Genomic DNA, 16,333 nt, shown 5'->3' on the forward strand with positions numbered 1-16,333 from the left:
TGTTGAAACTGTACTTCTGATTGGATTTGAAACTGTCTCATTGCTATCTGTTTATCAATAAAACTTTGAAAAAAATATGTAGAAGACTCCCTAATCTCACAACTCTTACCTTCTGTATTCCAGTAAAATCAGCATTTCACAGGTAATGTCAAGGTCTACTTTCAGTGGCAACAGAAGGCAAGATATCATGGACCACGTTTAGCATGGCCTTTAAGGCCTTAGACATGTGAGCACAGTGAAATTAATCCTGAGTAACAAGTTACCTGAAGGCCCTTCTCAAGGGGTGGTCTCAGGAATCTTTTCTCAGATGAAGGTTGACCCTTCTGTACCTGTGAACCTGTGGTGTCTAGGGTCTTGCTGGTTTTTGAGGTGACATCAGGTATCTGTACAAAGTACTTGATTTTTTCTTTTTTTATTATTCTACTCAGTAGCCACAACTACTTAGGCTCCAACTTTATACATGGTTTCTTCTCAGCTAAATTTTAAATTGTGAATTTTTTCTGCTCTATCTTAATTCCCACAAAAAAATCTAGCTAAAAGTAGCCAGCAGTGCCCATGATACTTCATTTTTTTTCACATTCTAAGGGGATTTAAAGTTTGGCATATCAACAATTGTTTTCCTCCTCTTGAGTTGTTTTCCCATTAGAAGAGAGGTGGTTGGATCAGTGTCACTGGTAGAAGGTGACAGAGGCATTGACCAGTGGTCAGTGGGAAAAGGTTACAGAGGTTAAGATGGTGACAGGTCTCACACAGCACCTGAAGTAAAGAATATGTGTGTACAATCCTTGTGGCTTTGCTTTGCAATAGGAAGGGAATGTTGGAACCCGTGGGCAAATATGTGGGAGAAAGCTGACAATAATTTGATTAATTAACATAGATATCTATTAGAAATATGAATAGTCATAGTGTATTCTACTCACAAAGAACTGTGGCTTCACATTTGGAAGATGATGGAATCATAAACATTAGAAAATTAATAATTCATGGCTATGCTAACCTTGGGATTCAGAAAGATGAATGTTGTGTCTCATTTTCATCTTGTGGGTAGATCAGTTGCTGAAAATCTTTTTTTTCTTTTTTTGAGGCAGTTTTATTAATGTTGATGGGTACTGATGGAGATTAGTCCCAAAATCTCAGGCCCTGATTTCTGCTGATCGGGGGCTCATATGGGGTAAGCAAGGAGACAGTACAAGGTAGAATGACCTGTCACTTGGAGCTTTGTTCTCACAATATGCGTCACAGTAACAAGCTGTGCATCACACAGATGCTCAAGATCTTACGTCACTATAACCGATTGTATAAATATGAAGTGATTTAAACATTTGCATCGTTTTTCTTCATCAGCACGATCCCCTGTCTATTTTCCTATGCTGCAGGGCGGAGTCTGTGGTTGTGAGAAGGGCTACACAGAGATAATGAGATCAAATGGCTTCCTGGATTATTGTATGAAAGTACCCGGCTCCGAGGATAAAAAGGCTGATGTGAAAAACCTTTCTGGGAAAAACAGACCTGTGAATTCAAAAATTCATGATATTTTTAAAGGATGGTCACTTCAACTGCTTGATCCAGGTGTGTTTCAGTTATGAATAAGATAAACAAATTTTTTCATGGAAAGTTCATATTTTGATTATTGATCATTTTGCAAAGAATGGAGGAAACAAAGAAAAGAAAAGGAATAGGCAACATAATTTACATTGTTTTCATAAGTTTGAGTGTTTTGAAAATGCATAATCCCACTTAAATGTCAAACATTTTCAAGGAATAGTTGGCTGTCCATCATAGTCTGAGATGCAGTGAGTCAAGTAAGAAAATAGAATCCTTTGGAAATGTCCTTTAATTATAATTCCTATCTCTGTTTTTATAATTAGATTTGTATAACTGAAATTAAATCAAAAACTTGAAATAGAAATCTCAGAAGCTGGCAAGAAGTACGTAGTGATCTTATCAGGCTTAGGAAGTGCTGAGGAAATTGTAAAGTGCACTGATTACAGAGGCAGATGGGCTTCATGGGCACCTGTGGCCTAACTACAGCTGTCTGTGACGAGGTGTAATTGCTTAGCTTCTCTGACCCTCAGTTTTCTGATCTAGCCAATCTACATCGTGGTACCTGCCCTGCCCGATTACCATGCACTATGTGCCCTTTGGTTCTGTGCTGGCTAGGTGTGTTGCATGAGGGATCTCATTATATTCTTGCATCCTACTGAAACGCTGTTGTCCTCATTTGAAAGATTAGGAAAGTGAAACTGATTGCGCAAAATAATTGTCAGCGAAGTCATACTGCCAAGTGACAGAGGAAGGTTTTAAGAAGGCAGGCCACTAAGGCCCTTACATATCACTTTGTGAAGAGGCAAAACAAAATGAAACAAAAAGAGTAAGCAACTCTATACCTGTAATACACATCTGTTTTAAGGAGCATAGTGTTATAAATGGCTGAGCAAAATGACATTTTGTTAGGGCTTAGGAGGCAAGAAACAAAGCTCAGCAACTACACCCCTGGCACTCTCCTTCCAGATCAATATTAGAAGGGTCCACATCAGAAAGGTCTTGATGGGCTGAGTTTAAAAGAAGCAAATGTGAGAACTCAGGTACAAAGAATTCTATGTCTAGTTAGGGATGGAAGGTTCACACTCATCACCTAACTTTGAAGCATGAGCAAGTATCACACTTTATTCTACTTTTGATTACCTTATATGTTCTGGAATGCCAAAGATTATGTAAAACATCTCATTAGTTTTATAATTAACATGGAGGTACATTTAAATTTGAGGAGAAATTATATGAAGTCTAGACAGGTTAACTTTTGCCTATAGAACCTATTTTAGGATGATAATTAGGCTGAAGTTCTGGGGAAGTAAGTCTTCATATTGACAAATGAAGTCTTCAATCTTTAATTAAAAGATAAACTTTTGGAATCTAAGTGAAATATCAAGAATATCAGATGTGTAAGTATAGATGTGTACGTATCGATGTGTACGTGTAGATACATGCATGTGTGTGTGTGTGTGTGTGTGTGTGTATAGAAACATAAATCTATAACCTGGGACTCTAATTTTTATTAGATTTTTGCACTGAGAGGATACATTAAAGCAACCTCTCAAAAAGACATTTAGACTATTCTAATTTATTTACCTTTCATATGTTAATATCTGTAATTTTTCTATGAATTCATTCTATAGATATATACATATGTTCTAAAAGCAGTATGTTAATGATATTGAGAGCATACTTGCTTGTTGTGCAACTTAAATGATCATAAACATAAGTAAGAATAAAAATATGGTACAATTGTGCACTAGTATCTCAGATACTAAAATGAAATAGACCTACGTTCATGAGCTAGCAGGAAAAATTGATCCATCTAGTATTGCTTAGTGAAAGAAAAGGCACAAGTCGAAAAGAATGATGGGAACCATTTGCAGTTTATAAAGAAGGGGTGTGTATCCATATGTGTGCATATGAGTGTGTTGTACACACTTAGCTGCACATGGAGGCCAAACTGGAAAGATTCATAAAGAAGTGAAATGGTGACAGATTCCAGGAGAGGAACAGAGACAGGGTAGCAGACAGATATATTTCACTGCAAATATTTTTGTTGTTTGTTATTTTAACTTTTGTTTCTAAATTGATTAATTAATTAATTTTTTTGAACATAGCATGGCTTAAAAGATCTTAACCTCAGTATCCATCTCTATTTTAAAGTACTAAGTAGGGGCTGGAGAGATAACTAGGTGGTACAAGTGCTTGCCTAGCAAGCCCAAGGTCCTGAGTTCAATCTCTAGTACCAAATCCTAAAACCAGGCTTGGTGGTGCACACTTGTAATCCCAGCACTGAGGAGGTTGATACCAGAGGATCACTACAAGTCTGAACTGAATAGCAAGATCCTATATCCAAAAATTTAATTAATTAATTAAAAGTACTAGATAATTCAATGAGAATAAAGAGGTATACTAACAGTGTTTGCACTTTTGTGTGGGCCAGTGAGATAGCTCAGTGGACTAAAGCACCTGCTTAGGTAAGCTTAGGCAAATTTAGGCAAGTTTAGGTAAGCTTCAGCAAGCTCAGGTACCATTGCTCAATCCAAAGCACCACATGCCACACCAGCAACCCCCCTTCCCAGGGAGCCAGCCACCGAGTTTGGGCATGGTGGCTCAAGCCTGTAATCCCAGAGTTTGCGAGGCTGAAGGCAGGAGGATCACCATGAGTCTCAGTTATACAGTGAGACCCACAAGCGCAACAACCAAATATTTTTTTCCAAAGTTTTATTGATAAACAGCAATGAGACAGTTTCAAATCAAATCAGAAGTACAGTTTCAACAAATAATACACTGCATATATTCTTCTTAGTGGTGAATTGCTGTACAAGATGCGGACTTGTGATCCTATTTACAAACACCATTAGAACAAATCATTCTATTCATTAAGAGAATGCATCTATATATCTATCCCAACCTCTTTGAATACACAGATACAAAATGGACATTCATCGGTATACCAAATATATTTTTTAAAAAAGACTTTTATGAACTCAGAAAAGTATCATTACTGTAGTGAACTAGCTCTAAAATACGACTGAGGCTTAAAAGTGTCTTGTAAGCAAAAACTATAATAGGTAGTTATAATATAATTAAAAGTAATCTCAATTTGTTTCAAAACAAGTATTATTTGCCACAGATTTTTTATTGTTTTTATTATACAGAATCTTTTAGAGTAAGGTGCTGATATGTATATTTTGGACCTGAGTTAATTGCACTTATGTTGTGAAATGAATTTCTGGGTATACTTTTTTGTCAAGGAATGTCAAGGCTTTGAGATGATACCAATTGTCTGTGTCAGTCCAAGTGTAGGATTGGCTTAGCTTTACAGTCAAACCCAAGAAAAAAAAGAACATTAAATTACTGGAAACAATTTATTTTCATCATATATCAGGAAACCATATTCTTAATGAAGCTATATTTTACATAAGTCATAAAATGAACCAGAATATTTGGTTTATCAGTTTTACCTACTTCTAGTAGACAATAAATACACAATAATATGTCACTACACGTGGACATAATTTTAGAGTAATTTGATGAACTGCTTAACTTATTTGATCACTTAGCTTTTCTTTACTTAACTTTAGAACGGGAAACTATTAAAATGGCCCTACTGTGTTTCTTTGCATGAGAATTAATTGTCATGTCAAATCACTGTTCAATGATATCTTTTGGTATCTTTTGGTTGTTTTTTCTAATGTAGTTGGAATATTTTGTAACTTTTTATTACATGTATAAAACTATAAACTCTTTCAGATGAATTAAATCTAGCCTGGTAGTTGACTTTATTTAATGAATTAGTGAATCCATTATGAAAAAACATCTTTTCAGTTTATTGGTATCATTTCAATACACATAGTGATCATGTTCATCATAAGGAATTTGTAACTGTGAGTCATACATCTTGCTTGATCCATGAGATGCTTACAGTTTGTTGTTGTTTAATTTTGATGGACATCACCAATGGGGATTTCTATGCATGCTTATGAATATGCCAGTCTTGGAATGCAGGTGGAAAATAAAAGTTATTAAAATAAATGTTTTAGTCCCATGCAGTGACAACTTAATGGTCTTAGTGGTAATTTGTTAAAGATTAATGCAAACTGTTTTTTTCTGTCAAAATCCATGAAAAGTGGTACAACGTAATAGTAATTTAGTTTCTTTCACAAACACATTTTCTGATCGAGAAACTCCATTCCTATAATATTCATGAGAGATGCTTGCCAATTCCTGATCATTTCTGGTCACTTCTGGAGTAAACCAGAGCATTGCTAACTTCCGGAGTTGCGTACTTGGTTGGCGGAGGGATGATTGCTCAAGTCCAGAGCTGAAATCAGCTTAACATTATCAGACAATGTGTTACGTTCTTTCTCTCTCTCTCAGATGTTACAGACTTTGATATCCTAAGCATGTTATGTTATCTCTATCTTGAACAGATGGCCGAGTAAAAATTTGGGTTTATGGCGTTTCAGGTGGCGGTTTTCTTATCATGATTTTCCTAGTGTTTACTTCCTACCTTATTTGGTAAGTACTAATTATTAAAAGTTTACAGGTGTGTTTTAAATGTGTGGCCTCAGAAAACATATTTCACAATCACTGACTATTATAAGCAATACCCTTGAGACCATAAATAGTGTTCAACAGCAAAAAGAAGAGTTAATTGAAATAGGGAATTATTTTCCTTGTTGTTCACATTTGAGCTAGGATCCTTTTATGTAGTTTTTAAGTCGTATCAAAGGGAAAGACAAACCATTAGTTATGGATTTCTTGTTTTGAGGCAGTGTCTAACTGAGTCTCTGTTACAAGGCTGGGCTCAAATTTGTAGTCTTTCTACCTTAACTTCCTGTGGTGCTGAGAGTGTAGTTATTTAGGATAATAGGAAATGTTCATCTGCAAAATAGTCTGGAAAGCTGCAATAGAAGACATGAAAGTTTCACAGAAAACTGTTCTCAAAGCAAAAGTCCTTTGCAGTAAAAGTTAATCAGATAGTACGTTGGCATCTAAAAACTTGAGTGAATGCTAGCTGTTTACAGCCACATTCTCAAATCCAGTTGGATAGTTCCTTCTCTCAGATATCTAAGAGATTAAAAATTCATGTGTAGTAACACAAATTTTGTCTTTCTTGATTTTCTTCTTGATATTCCACCCAAATAAAGTCTTAGTAACATACAAATTCTGTACCATGCCATGTCTCAGGCATACAATTTTGAAGAAAACAACTTATGATAAAACATGGAAATGTTTTTGAGCCAATATAAAAAAAATCTTTTTAAAGATGCTTCTTTTCAATACAAATCTTTGAACATCCGCCATTAATTTTTGGAGTTTTAGAAACACCCCTGATGTCCTAGCTCCCCTGTGAACAAATACCGATGCAGTAATTCAGCAGGGATGACCACAAGTGAACTCTTATTTAACCTGGACTTACAAGTTCACTAGATACCTACATCCATTCCGCCTTGACCAACTCTGCATGGTAACAGGTTGTTCCTTACAAGTGTGAGAGTGCTGTCCCCACTTTCAGAATTTCACTTCTCACAAGTAGCTACTAACTAGCAAAATTGATACTTTCATCAAGCTACTTAATCTCTCCTGGTGTGTAGATGAGTCCTTGTGGCTTGAATTCAAGGGTGCCAAGGAAAACCAGCAACTTGCCTGTCAGCCTGCAAGGAGCTCACTTTTCTGGTTTAGTGTGTTTCTATCCTTTGCTAAAATTCAAATGAAACTTTAGAAGAGGTCTCTTTAAAATATGTCAGTTAGTGATCTCCCAGCATCAGGATGACAAAATGATCTTATCCTTTGTGTTAACGGTGAAAGCAGCGTTGGTTGTCAAAAGTGCTCTATTAGGAAAAATGATGGGGTGCTCCTGCATTCAACAGGAAGGGAGAATGTGAAGGATGCGAAGCCAGCTGGGCTCAGAATGGCTAGTAGTAATAAGGGACTATGTGCCGGGCACTTCTGGGTCCTGATTTAGTGTGAGGGAAGAAAGTGATTGCATCTTTACTATTATAAGAGTTGGAGACCAATAAATGAGGAAGAAGTATATTTCTTAAGAAAAAATGTATTCAGACAAAGGAGAAACAGATGGCTTTGGGTTCTAAAGACAAGACTTGGTTTCTCACAGGAAAGCCTTACCACTCAGCTCTTCCTTCTCTTAGAAGTGTTTTATTTAATCTAGAAACTTTGCAAGCTGACAGTTGTCCGGCAAAGAACCATGAGGTTTAGCGTTTGGGAGAATGTTGATTTGTGTAAAACTCCATGAATGTTTATATCAGTATCTGTCAATTGGGAGATTATAGAATATGAAAACATTTATGATGAGTAAGGTTTTAATCACAATGATCCCAGCATAGTGATGGACACAAAGGTCCTAGGGCTCCACTTCTTTCCAGAGATGCACATAGTGTTCATAATTCCCCATATGGAAAATAGTATAAAAAATGGTATGTGCTTTGAGCAGAATTTTCCAGGCCAAGCTCACAGAGACTTGTCAAGTTTATGATTCTCAAGCAACGCAGTATCATTTCTTTGTCATTTTGGGCCATCTCTGCTCTTCTTCTCAACCTGCAATTCAATCTCCCATTTCTCCTTATGCAGTAATCTTTAGTAAATTCTAGTTAGCAGTACATTGCAAAAAAAATTGTTTGGAAACACCTCCACCCCCCAAAACAAAACCCAAGAGAGGCAAAAGATGGGGAGACCCTTATTGTAATTTAAGATGATGTTCTCTTTTTCTTTTTTTGGTATAAAGACATCACACAACATAGCATGGTACACACACAAGCTGCAATGTCTAGCATGTCCCAACTTGGTGTGTAATTTCTTATACTTGGAAATGCTGTGCATTCGTATGCTCAGGGCTCTTGGTTTAATCTCCATGCTAGAGTCTGGACACAGCTATATAATTAGGACCACAGGAACATACTTATAATTTAAACTGGATGAAGTTAAGTTGAGTGTCATCCAGGTAATTATGCAGAACTCCGGTAAGAACTGCATTGGGGAGAGTCTGCAAAGCAGAAGACCAAAGGACTGGCCAAATAGCTCAGTGGATTAAAGTGCCTGCAAGCAGACACAGGGGCCAGGGAGTTCGATCCCAGGCCTGCAGTGCTGGCCCCGCCCCTGGGACACACTGAGACAGCAAAATTGAGACTGGGCTTGGTGGCTCACTCCTGCAATCCCAACTCTTGGGAGGCTGTAAACAGGCTGATCACTACAAATCCAATCTAGTAGTGAGACCCTGTATACCCTATAGATCCTTCCCTAAAATACAAAGGAAAAAAAAAAAAGCAGATCAGAGCCAAGGCTTCCCTGAAAAGGGTCTAACTTTTTTTTATCATTTTTTTTTTAGAAACAGGGTATCAATATGCAGCTCAGGCTAGCCTTGAGCTCATTTTGTAGCCCAGGCTGGCTTCGAACTCATAACTATTCTCCCATCTCAACCTCCTAGGAATACATGGGTACGCTACCACACCAGGCTATAACTCATACTGAGGCTTCATTTCAGCTTCTCTGGCTGGAATCCCATCTCCAGAACTCAGGAAACCCTCAGTAAACACCCCGTCATCCCCGAGTAAGGCTAACATTGACAGCATCTGTGATTCCTTTCAGCTTTTTAAAATGATTTTTTTAAAAAACCCATTTATCTCTTTAGCAAGTATGATTTGCTTCCAATATCAACCCCTCAAATTAGTTTCTCTCCTGAACTGTGAATTGAGCATTTTTGTTTGTCTGTTTGTTTGTTTTTTTGGCTGGTTCAGCCCACCCTGGGGGTGGGGCTGGCACAGCATGTGGTGCCGGTGATCAAACTACAGTCCCTGCATACTTGCTGAAGCTTGCCTAAGCAAGCACTTTAGACCACTGAGTTATCTTGCCAGCCCTGAGAACTTGAGTGTCTGAAAATTACATGATTTTCCTTGTAACCATTTTAACTTTATCAAACATTTTTCGTGGTAAAATTCTCTATTTTAGCCATTAAGTGGAAGAACCCAGACTCAAAGGTTCATATATGACATGATTCCACTTATGAGATCTCCAGAGTGGATAATCTATGCAGGCAGAAAGCTGTTCTGTGGTTGCCAGGGAACATGGGGTGGGATAAATGGGAAAAGACTGCTCCGTGGGAACAGAATTGCCTTTTGGGGTGATGAAAATATTCCGGGGATAGATAGCAAGACAGCACTGTGACTATAATAAATTCCACTGAATTTTACACGTGGATTTTTTTTGTTTTGTTTTTTAACTTAAATACAATCCAAATATAAAAATTAGTTCCCATAGGCTGACAAAAATAAAGCCATTTTTAACAAATGGCACGTACATGGGGAAAGTGTGGTGAAGTAGCTAAAAGCTTTGGCCTTTGTTAGTTACAGGCTGTGTCATTCCCTCAAGGGCTTGAGGGAGAGTAGATGACCGCTCTAGGCCATCTCTATAGAGCAGCAAGAATGCCTCCCTCTCGAGGTTGTTGTGGGATCATCGAGAGGTTAAATATAAAATGCTTAGCACAGAGCTTGGTACAGTACTTAGAATGCATCCAATAAATAATAGATGCCACTGTCGAATATATAGCACAGAAATTTGAAGTCTAGGGAGGAGGTGTCTCCCTGCTGAGGACAAGTCAGAAAAACAAAGGCACTGAGCAAGAAACGGGAACTGTGTGGGGGGCGGAGAGGGGCATAGTAGACTTCCAACTATTAATATGTATAAATATAAATTGGATTCGCCCTAACTAAGAAACAAGCAGTGTACTGTGGAGCACGTCCCTGATGAGTTGGGGATGCCACTCAGCATCAGCTTCTCTCCTTTGGAGAAGGAGAAATGACCCTCCCTGATCTGGTGGAGTTGTTGACTGTAGGTAAAGCAGAGGCCAGGGGAGGAAGGCTCTGCAAGGGGTAGAACCAGTGAAATTGTACTGACAGCCTGATGTGACTTGCACCCAAACCTGAAGACACAGCTGAAGGATGTTTGCTTCGAAACAAGAACAGAACAAGGTGCGGGAGTCTATCTGCCCCAGATACTTATCGTACTAAACATCTGTGGTGCAGAGATCACTGAGCTTCGGGATTATTGAGCAGCAGATGTCTTCCACGTTGCTGTGCATTAGCAAAAACAACAAAAAAATACAATTAGTTATTATTTTACCAAGATGCTTAATTCCACCAAGCTATTTTAAGATTATTTTAGTTTATTAAAAAAAACAATTTTATAAAATTTAAAAGTATTTATTGTAAAATATGTAAGAAGGGTAACAATAGTTAATATACTGTGTATCATTATGTTCAAAACAGTTATTCAGAGTACAAGACATAAACCAAAATGATTCTTACAAAAAGAAACAAGCAGGTAATAAATAACAGAAAACTTTCTTTTCAATATTCTAAGATAGACTAGTGATAGAACCATGATAGCCTCTCTTTAAGGGAGTGATAAGCACGTATTATAGTCATGCATTCCATAATGACTTTTCCATGAAGGATGAGCTGTACACGTTTCTCTGCCTGCCTAAAACTGCACTGCTTCGTGGGGCCCAGCCGGATTAGTTCATGTACATACAAGGTATGAAGTTCACACAGTGATGAAATTGTCTCACAAGGCATTTCTCGGAGTATCCCTTTGGTAAACAACACACGTCCATACTTAGAAAAGCATCCCATGTGTCCAGAGAAATGTATCAACTGTCATTTTACTGCTTGAATTTCTATGTGTAAAAAATTGTCTTTGGCAGATTAAACAGAACTATATGAACTTATCTGAGGAATTTTCTTTCCCTTTGCAGCAAGAAGCCAAAACCACATCAAAGCACACCTCCCCATCAGAAGCCTCTAACTTTAGCCTACGATGGAGACTTAGACATGTAACCTGAAAAAGAAATCCAAATGTAGACATCGACTGCCTTAACCACTTCCTCTTTTGTAGCTCTCAGACTTCTCAGTTTTTTGAGGAATCTCATGATGTGATATACTGGGCAGAATACAGATATTGCAAAAGTAATATTGCCTCAACTTCATCTGAACATGGAGTCAAGAATTCTTAGGTCTGCCATTTGTTTTCAAGTTGTTGTGGGTATGAGTATTTTACTTTTTGGTTTTCCCAAGAGACATGAAAACCTTTCTCTTCCTGTTTCGAAATGGGAAGAACAAATCATGATGAAATTCTCACTGACTTGAGTAAGCTTCATCTTCAGCAGCATAATGACAATCCAGAGGGAAGTCCAATCATGACATTGACTGTAAATGACAAGTCTGACACTGCAGTGTTATGCACTATATTAGTGCAAAGTCTTTATTCTTCCCATACTTCAACATGAGTTTTCTAGAGTTTACATTGGTTCAAAGAGTTTCAACTTGGATGGCCTATTTTTTGTGATTGCAGAGAGAATGGGCTACCATTTCAGAAATTCTCTGAGTTTTTATCTTTAAATATTGTATTTTTTTTGTAGCCAGGGGATGGTGGCACTTCCTGGGTTGCATCTATTGAAATTAATAGAGTGTGAGTCATTTTTGAACTAGACAAAGTTAGGTGGTTTCTGAATGAAATGTGTACTGAATGGATGTACAAATGAAATGTGGGTATATTGGGCAATGAGGTAAATTATTTGAGTACTACAACTGTATTTTAACAGAAAATTGGCTGTGTAGATAGAGCATTAACCACACACAGTTGTAATTCAGTTTAATGATGATAAATTCTGCTTTTGTAATTTGAATTTTCTTATCTGAATATTTATAAATTCTTTTTTTGAATTTAATTATCTGACCTCATTTAATACACATTGAACACCAATGCTGTTTGTAGCAACTCTTGCTTTTATAAGGTTTCAATAATATGTAAAACAACACATTGAAAATCTGGAACCATTTTATGAAGATAATTGTTTGTAATTGTAGATGTTGAAAGTAAGAAGGTGCCATCTCGTGGTATTGACCTGTATTTATAACAAATAAAGTGCTCAAGAAACCAAAATGTTTTATGTTTATTTGCTTCTGAAGTGCCTTTGATTTGACAAAAGTTTGACTGTTAGTTTTCTGATGCTGTCCATCAGGTTCTTCAGATGCGATCACTGGCAGACCAGAAGGATCTCACTCCGTCTTCTCATCTGTATGAGGTGTACTGTGATAACAGAGTCAATCACGAAGACAGAGAGTAGTTTTTCACCAATATTTACACTTCACATAATGCTAGAATAAACTGCTGTAGCAATGCCAACACTGATATGTAAATGAGAGAACTGAGAAAATGGAAACAATAACAACAAGAAAAAAGAATGCGATACAAAGAGCAGGGTAGAAGATCTTTGCATTTATCCTGTGCTTCTGCACCTGTTTTACAGTGAGGAAAGTCCTTTAACAGAAATTTGTTGAAGGACACTGTGCTACTAAAAAAATAAAATGAAAACACGGAAAGAGGATAGCTTATTTTAGCAATGTGATTCAAGCAACAATGCCCAAAAGCGTACTTTTATCAAATCAATGTAAGCAAGGATTTAGTCTCCAAAGTAGCTAAAGAAAGCATGATTGAGAACTCAACTCTTGGTTGTGCTCTTCACTGTCCTTGTGACACTAGACGTGAAATGTGAATTATCTGTTCCTCAATCATTGGACCCATGAAATGAAGATGATAAAATTGATTTTTAAAAGTAAATATTAGTAATATATGTAAAATACATAATATCCACTGAATATCAAATGAAGTATTATTTGTAATTAGTATTTTATGGTACAGTCAGAAATGAGACACCTTAGGTCATTCTGTTCATCATTCATTTTAGATTCAGCTATATAACTCATGCATGTGGAATTTGTGATAAAATATTAGACATCTAATCTTACTGAGTAGATTAGATGTCTACTCAGTAAGACAGAGTAGCTCAAAATATGTTTATTTTAGTTTATATCCATTTTTCAAATATCATAGTATGGATTTTGTTCATTTAACAATGCAGATTTATTAAATATCTACCATAGATCAGCATGAATCAATGAAATATGAGACTTTATAGCTTATTTTATTTGAAAATTAGGCTACATAGATCCAAAGATTTAGAAATTTCACACTTGTAGACAAAGATCTAAGGGAACATTGGGAACTAAAATATAAAATTCATAATCTGATACAAGTTTGAAAGTTTATGCACAAAACATTTGAACATTTTTCTTAGAGAGTATTGCTTCTAAAGTAAAAACAAAAGACAATTTGTGAAATTCTTAGAGGCATACAGTAATATTAGGAAATCAAGAGAGATGTGTGTTACTGCTACGTATTGACAACAGACAACTGCATCACCTTCCTTACGCGACTGTGTATGAGACTGAAATACAAACACCAACTGATCTAACGCTGGAATGTACAACAGCAGAATTCCCAGATAACTAGCTGCAGTAATACTCAGCTTGTTCTGCAAAGAATTTTATATCTTTGAATTAAAATTAAAAATTTGCAGAATTCACATAACATTTCTAAATTTTACCTTCTCTTGAAAACCTAGAAAATTTAGTAATAAATACTTCAATCTTTTAGAAAAAAACTTGGTTGAAACTAAACACTGGCTGCATTTTTAGAAACAACATTCACTGTTATCTACTTCACAAATATCAAACACCTACCAAGATCCAAACACTACTCTAAATGTTAAGCATATGATTTATTTTTTTTGGATTGCTTCCTTTTCAATTTCTTTTTTTGCCATAATTTTATTGATAAATGAATAGCAATGAGACAGTTTCAAACCAAATCGGTAGGACAGTTTCAATAATTAACACACTGCATACATTCTTCTTAGTGGTTAATTGCTGTACAAGATGCAGACTTGATGTCCTATTTACAAACACCATTAGAACAAATCACTCTATTCATTAACAGAATGTAATTATATATCTATCCTAACCACTTTGAATACACAGATACAAAGTGGACATTCATCTGTATACCCTTTTTATGTTAAATTCCGTTATTTTAATATTATAGGTGTGTAAACTCAGCAAAATATTCTAAAAGAGTCCAGTATCCCATAATAGTATCAGGTCTTCCACTTAACTGGCAATGTCAGAAATTGTTGACTCAGGTCAAGCATATGATTTAGATGAGAAAAGAGACCTACTTGCTACCCTAGTGGAACTTTTGAGGGCTTGTTTTCAGGTTCTAGCAGGGAAGCACAGCTACTCTGATACCCTTGACACAGGAATGGCCCTTCTCTATTGGGTGTGGTCATCCTCTTTGACCAAGCGCACAGCTTTGGGTGGGATGAACACAAATTGTTGAGGGAGGAAGGGGACACCTGCCTGGCCAGCCAGCTCAGTGGAATGAACCCTGGTGATCAATGGGGTGACAGATGTCGCAGCCAGATAGCCCTGACATCCCCTAGTGGAATTTTTGACTGTGTTTAGAAATAAAAAACAAAAATTTCCAAAACATTTACAAATAAAACATATTCACAGTAGCAGCAAGCATTACAGAACTATACAGAACTATGGAAATAAAAGGAACTTGAATATGTTATGCTAGTTGGCATGAAGTTGTTGGTAAGTGCCTTTAAGAAGATGATGTTTGCTTTGATGACATAGACATATAATTTGAGAACAAGATGAAGGAAAGGATCCATAATCTGGAGTGGAAAGTTCAGATGGAAGGACTAGCTATTATAAAGCCCCAAAGGCAGCATAAGTTTGATGTTGATTATTATTACATGAAGACAAGCAAGCAAGGTATGGTGTGAAATTCAAGAAAGCGCAATGTGAAATATCCTTCAAGAATTTCCTCAAATCCACCTGCTTCATGAAGTTTCCTCCAGTGAACATTTAATACTGCAAGCAAAGAGGTCACACACCACTATGGGGCCTGGTCCTGGGCCAAACTAGTCCAGTGCCTCTTCTTTTTTTGGTTGTTTTTTCTTGGTCTGTTTTTGAAACAGTGTTTCACTGGCCTTGAGCTCACTTCCGGCCTAGGCTTGTCTTGAAGTTGCAGTGATCCTCCTGCCTCAAATTTCTGAGTGATGGGATTACAGGTATGTAACACCATGCCTGGTCAGTGCCTGATCTTGCAAACATATTCTAAAACATGATCAAAAGCCTATTAATTAACATGCTATAAATCGCTTCCTCTGTGCCAAGAGCCTGCAAAGCCTAAAATGTTATTAGCCCTTCACAGAAAAAAAAAAAAATGCTGAAACTTTTTTGCTGGAATAATCAATTCTGTTGTTAAGCCTCCCCAACTCTTTATTTCTTCAATAACCTAAACATCTCTATTATTTGGTTTCTCATACATATTTGTATTTTCACTTTATATTAACATTTTAACACCATGTGGTCAAGAGTCTTTGTGATATTCACGCAGGGACACCTAATGTTTCCAAAACACTCAAAATTTGTAGTACAGTTGAGGTTAGAGTAAAAAGCAGTGTATACTATACTGCCATGAAAGCCTGGGTGAAGAGGTTATACTTTATTACAAATGGTGTGGACAGCTTCCAGAGTGCTTTAATCAGTAGAGTGACATGATGTCATCAAAGCCACCACAATCTCGTGGATTGGCCAGGTCCACTGACTCTGTTTCTAGTCTATGCTGCAGCAAACAGTTCCTAAATGAGATATTGTTATGTTAATTAACTCTCTAACAACTGATGTTCAATGACTTTGCCATAGAAACTTTCCTGGGCAGTGTAGACCCGAGGGTTACATAGTGTTAGTGTCAACCTCTGCACAGTTTTTCTATAGCACCAGAAAACTCATTTCAACAGGGCAGTGACAGGGAACACTCTCACTGCCAGCTTCTCCCCTCACTGGCCCCTGGTTGCCACTGGTCT

General features: G+C 36.9%; 1 protein-coding gene across 1 annotated transcript in view; it reads left to right on the plus strand.

The window, feature by feature from the left end:
* Thsd7b (thrombospondin type 1 domain containing 7B) overlaps positions 1-12,433 on the plus strand; it is a 1,039,160-nt gene extending 1,026,727 nt beyond the window's left edge. The window contains exons 26-28 of the mRNA XM_004626384.2: positions 1,377-1,569; positions 5,973-6,060; positions 11,312-12,433. Coding sequence (XP_004626441.1) covers positions 1,377-1,569; positions 5,973-6,060; positions 11,312-11,393 — 363 coding nt within the window. The 3' untranslated portion in view covers positions 11,394-12,433. The remainder of the gene's footprint in view (positions 1-1,376; positions 1,570-5,972; positions 6,061-11,311) is intronic.
* Positions 12,434-16,333: the final 3,900 nt, after the last annotated feature.

Source organism: Octodon degus, unplaced genomic scaffold, assembly GCF_000260255.1.
Source record: "Octodon degus isolate 3935 unplaced genomic scaffold, OctDeg1.0 scaffold00014, whole genome shotgun sequence".
Lineage (NCBI taxonomy): Eukaryota > Metazoa > Chordata > Mammalia > Rodentia > Octodontidae > Octodon > Octodon degus.